Raw genomic sequence first — 5,510 nt, 5'->3', positions numbered from 1 at the left:
GCGCACCGCCTCCGGGGCAGCAAGGGCACGGCGGCCTGCTGCAGGGTCCTGGCGTAGGCTCGCCCTGCAAACCAGACGGCGGGTTAGCTTCCAGCTACCGTCCTGCGGAAGGAGCTGCCCTGGGCAGTTTCAGGAACATGAACATCTTTCAAGTAAAAGCCCTCCTGTGACGCGAGTGCAGTTTAAAGGGCACACAGGCCACCATCTGCCTTTGTCATGCTGCCACTCGGCACCTTCTTACCCTCCACTAACCAGCTTCTCAGCACCAAGTCTGGAAGACAAACTAGCAACTCTGTGGCCTCGATACAGACAGAGCCCCCGAAAGCAGGTGTGCAGGCGTTGGCGTCTGAACTGCGCATAGAAGGTGAGGGCCGCCCGGGCTGGTTTGGTGAGCACGTCCACTCTAAGGCCCATCTGCTGCACTGACGTGAGGACTGGTTACAAGTGACAATTACCCGTCAGCACGGGAGGGGACAGTAACTCCTACACAGAAGCCGTATCCCATGTATGACGGGCTTTAGTTCCACACCCAGGATGGGAACCCAAGTGCATGACCTCACCCAGCAGGACTTCCTAACAACTCGCCGGAATCCGCTAAGATTCTACAACCGACCGCACGAGCAGCCACGGCCCGGTGACCCGGCCCACCTCCCGACCTGTCACTTCCGTTACCTGTGTCTCCCCAGCCTGTGATGTGGCAGCCGGCGGCTGTCCGCTGTGGCCTCTCTCTCCAGAGCGGCAGGCAGGCGGGCAGAACGTGGCTGCTGAGCCTGGCGCACTGCCTGTCCGGCCCCTGCAGCCTGACCAGGGCGATGTCGTGGTCACTGCTGTCCGGCCGGTACGCCCCGTGGATGACAATCTGTTGGACTCCGATTTCTTCTTCAAACTCCTCGGGCACCAGCGTGTGGTAATCCCCGACCCGGACAGCGTAGCTCCGAGAGCTGTTCCCGTACCTGAGAGGCGGGCGCTAGTCAGCGCGTCAGATGCTGAAAGGCGGTCCTCGCCCGAGTGACGGCCCCTAGAGCTACTGCGAGCCCGTGTCCCACGTCGCCCGCCCCCTAAGTCCCCCCTTTTCCTTCCATTGCTCTGCCCCCACCGCTGTGGGACGCGAAAGCCATCCTTCCACCCCACGGGACCTCAGTCCCTTGACCCTGACCTCCCTCTCCCCAGGCTGCATCCCATAATCCCTCCGTCCTTTTATCCACCAAACTCCGGCTCCGGCTCCATGGGCACCACGTGCTAGGCTGTGGAAGGGGAAATGACATTGAGCAGCTCTCAGCTTCACTTCTTCCCGGAACATGAAAGTGATCCACTGGGTACCAGACCTGTCCTCAGGTGTGGACTTAGAGAAGCTGGCCTTCTCAGTGACTGCCTGCCTGCACAGCAGACCCTCCCACTCGCTCCCGTCTATTCCTGGGAGCTAGACGCTGCCAAACATTCGAACAGGCTATATAGGGCCCTGACCACCCCGCAGAGTGGAAAGCAATTTAACTGCCCAGCTGAACACTAGGCAATGCTACAGAGATGCTGTAGCTATCAGCCACCTACCACAGACCCGTAACACCATTTCCTGTGCCTCCCTGAGGGTCTCCATTGCCAACCTTAATTCATCTCCATCTTTAACACCCAGAGGCCTTTCACATGGTGCACCTACAGAATATTATTCCTGGGAGCTAGACGCTGCCAAACATTCGAACAGTGCACCTACAGAATACCACCTGCTGGGCTCCACTTCAAAATGGAAGCAACCTTTAGGGCCATTTCACATCCTGAGACTGTAAAAAGCAATAGTGGACAAGAATCAGATGTTTAGATAATTCTCACTTAGCTCCCACTTTCCGTGTACTGATATTACTATTATAAAGATTCAATATGCCTACTTAATGTACTCGGGTTTTAAAGTCATACCACAAGTGATTTATTACTTTTCTAATGAGAAAAACTGGGGTTGCACTCTTGAAAGTACTGCTCAAATGTTTCATGTATCTTTGGAATAGAATTTAAAAGCCATCACTGGCCAGTACAGCAACCAGTAGCCACCTGTGTCTGTTGAGTAGCCAGTAGCTACATGTCTGTTAAGTACAGTAGCCACATGTCTATTGAGTAGAGTAGCCAGTAGCCACCTGTGTCTGTTGAGTACAGTAGGCAGCAGCTACCTGCATATGTTGAGTACAGTAACCAGCAGCCACATGTGTCTGTTGAGTACAGTAGCCAGTAGCCACATGTGTTTGCAGGAGAACTTGAGGTGTGGTTAGCCTGAATGGATACGTGGTAAAAGTATCAAGAGACTCAGGACTTTAAATATTTAGTATAAAAAAAGGGTGCTATATATAATGAATGTTTCTATGGATAATAGGAAAATTAAATAACTCAATTTTTATATTATATTTTGCAATGATAATGTTTTGTATATACTGAGTTAAAGTGTATTATTAACATTAATTTCACCTGTTTGGTCTTTTTATCTTTTAATGTGGCTACTAGAAAATAAATGTAACGCTACATGTATGACTTGTATTTGTGGCTCATTATATTCCTACTAGGCAGCACTGGCCTAGAGAAAGAAGTTGGCATAAACTAGGCATCTGTTTATGATCTATCTTTATCAGTCTCCTAGGCTGCTTATAACTTAAGCTGGACTTACAAGACATTCCCTTCACATGTCAACACTTTATGTCCTTTAAGATAATTACATCTGTCCCAGCCAATCCGTGGAAGGCGCTGATGTGTAGCTGCACTAGGCCTTGCGTCTGAACTGGCCGCCGAAGTAAGTCCCCCACGATCCAGACATGGGCCGCAGCAGGACCCCACTGCACAGGGACAGTCATGGCTGAAATGCGCGTGAAGCCGGGCAACCTCGCTTCTCGCATCACCTCATGCCTGGACCACGGCAACAGCCCACCACGCGCCTTCCTCTTCTCGCTCTGACCTGAGCATCATCGCAAGTGTAACTTGAAATGCACCCTCCACGCTGCGGCCAGAGCGACGTTTCCCGCAGACAGAGCAACTGCCCTTCTGACGACCCTTCTCGGGGTCCCCGCGGCCGACCTGCTGCAGGTCAGACCCTTAAATGATCACCCACAGCCTGAGAAAGGCCTGACCCCCCCTCACCCCTCATCCAGCCGGGACCTGTGCCGGCTCAGCTGCTTACACAGGAGCCTCACAGCCGGCGCTGCTCAGCGGGTGGGGCGTCGCGCATGCTGGGAGAGGAGAGGTCGCAGGCTCCATCCCCAGCGGGGGGCGTGCAGGAGGCAGCCAGTCAATGATTCTCTCATTGATGTTTCTCTCTCTCACCCTCTCCCTTCCTCCGTCTCTAAAATCAATAAAAACATTTAAAAATTAAAAAAAAAAGTGCCTCACAGCCTCCTCTTCATCCAAACCATTTGCAAAGCACCCCCTCTCCCCCATCCTCCTGAGGCAAACACAGACTTGATCTCTCAGGTCTCAAGTCAAGAACACGCGAGCAGCCCTGCTGCCCAGGAACCAGCCAGGCCTCTGCGCACTCCCAGCAGCAGGCCCTTCGCCTTCACCCCGGCTTCTCGGACTTGCTAAGAGGTGACAGGCCCCTCGGGTCAGGGCCAGTCCTGCTCGCTCGCTGTGCTGACCACTCCAGGGACCCGTGGCCGAGGTCCCCGTGCGACTAGACGTGCACAGCTCACTGTGGGCCCAGGCTTCGCAAGAAAACAGACTGAGAGACCCTAAGTGATAGCCGTTGCTGAAAGGCCTTCGACTGCCCCTCAAATGAAACGGAGGGAACCCCCAAACATGCGGCAGGAGAAGCCAGCAGCTCAGCAAACCCAGCCCCACCCGCTCTGAGAGCCCAGGTGACCCTCACCAACAGCAGCAGGGGCGAGAGGGAACAGAGCCGGGTCACGCAGAGGCGGCCACATCTATGCTCGCCCCTCCATCTCCTCCAAGGCCAGGGTTCCAGCGGCCCATGCGCGGCTGCGACTGGCTCTGCTGTCGGATGGACCCAAAGGCTGACACGCTGCTGTGTGAGAGGCTCCGTGGCTTAGAGAGAAGGGGCCTGTGTAGCAGGACCCATCACACCGGTATAGTGAGGACCCACCACCCACGTGAGCGAGGACCTGCCGCCCATGCCGAGTGGGGACCCATTGCACACTGGGGACCCGCCGCACACGCGGAAGGCCAGTTTAGCAGGGGAGACGCAGCTGACGAGGGGGCAGAGCTAACTTCTAAAGAACCTGAAAGGCCACCCTTGGAACCGAGCGCGCGGTCCCCCCTGCAGTCTCCGCAGTCCCAGGGGGAACCTGTCCCCTCGGGCCTCTTTCAGAGCTTCTGATGGTTAAAGGGGGGCTGTGTCACCCCAAGTCCCCGAGCCCAGGAGGACACCATCTGCAGCTCGTTCTGGTCCCTGGACGCTGTCCCGTGCCTTGAGGAAGCTCGCTGCACTGGAGATGAGTCGCAGCCGCCGTGGGCACCTCGAACCGGAGGCCCATACAGTCAGGGTGGCACCATGTCGGCAGCCACCACCGGGCCCCGCCCGCATCCGCCCCTGCTCCCTCACTGCTGCACCCTCCGGGCACGCGGGGGAGACACTCAAGTGACCAGGAGGCAGCAGGTCCGGGTGTGAAGTGCACTGCCCGCTGCCCGCCAAGAGCGCAGCATCTCAGCCGGACCCACCGCCTGGCAGCCGGGACCCGTCGCCACGCAGCAGCCATTTAGGAGCCTCCACGCCGCACCGAGTAATAGACGAGACGCTGGTTTACAAACACAGGAGAGATCACTGGCTTTCAGCAACAATCGGAGTGGGCAGGCCTGGGGCCGTCATGCCGTGTCAACAGACAAACCTGGACGCGTGCTACAGAGACCTGCCAGGAACCTGGGAGTCAGATCAAAGTCTTCAACCTCGAGGGGAACTTGGGGGCGATGTCCCCACTTTTGTGCTTTAGCCTTGAACCCTGTCTGTCACTCCTCACAGAGACTCAGCGGGAGGGTCGGAGTGAAGCGCTGAAGCGTTTGCTGACTCCGCCCGTGGCTTCTCTGGTCCCCAGCGCCACCCCCTCCTCCACTCATAGAGCAAGGCCACCGGACCCCCCACTCCACTAACGATCATCTCTGAGTCCTCTTCTCGAACCCCGACCCCTACCAGCCAGCGCCATTCTGAGCTGCTCAGTGTATGAAAGCCTCCCACGCGCAGCCACTGCCCCTCGCCGTGGACCATCCGGCCTTCACTGCGCGGCCGAAGACCAGGCTCCGCGAGGCAAACCCCCACCCAGTTCAGCAATGACAAGAGATAATCCAACAGAAGAGCAGGCAAAGGACAGAAACAAAGAATCATGAAAGAAGACGACGCTCATCAGGCACATGGGTGTTTTAAAATCCCAAACCCCGGGGAAGGCGGAATTGGAAATGCTGACGGCGTCACGTGGAGGCGGGTGAGGAGCGGCCACGTCCCTGTGCCATCACCATCACCAGCACCGGCACCTCCGGCCCTGACTCTGCGGAGCCCGGGCACAGCTGGAGAACTCGCGAGGGAAAGACGCCCC

General features: G+C 56.7%; 1 protein-coding gene across 1 annotated transcript in view; it reads right to left on the bottom strand.

Moving 5' to 3' along the window:
- Window positions 1–5: 5 nt before the first annotated feature.
- The window catches only part of PRSS12 (protease, serine, 12 (neurotrypsin, motopsin)), a gene marked incomplete at its 3' end in the record, with an annotated part of 52,075 nt that continues 46,570 nt past the window's right edge, over window positions 6–5,510 (bottom strand). Inside the window, exons 14-15 of the mRNA XM_014538290.1 lie at window positions 673–967; window positions 6–64 (exon numbers count right to left, since the gene is read on the bottom strand). Coding sequence (XP_014393776.1) covers window positions 6–64; window positions 673–967 — 354 coding nt within the window. The remainder of the gene's footprint in view (window positions 65–672; window positions 968–5,510) is intronic.

The sequence above is a fragment of the Myotis brandtii genome, unplaced genomic scaffold, assembly GCF_000412655.1.
Source record: "Myotis brandtii unplaced genomic scaffold, ASM41265v1 scaffold1888, whole genome shotgun sequence".
Classification (NCBI taxonomy): Eukaryota; Metazoa; Chordata; class Mammalia; order Chiroptera; family Vespertilionidae; genus Myotis; species Myotis brandtii.
Note: the sequence above shows the minus strand (reverse complement) of the source record. Positions and strands in the feature narration are given on the sequence as shown.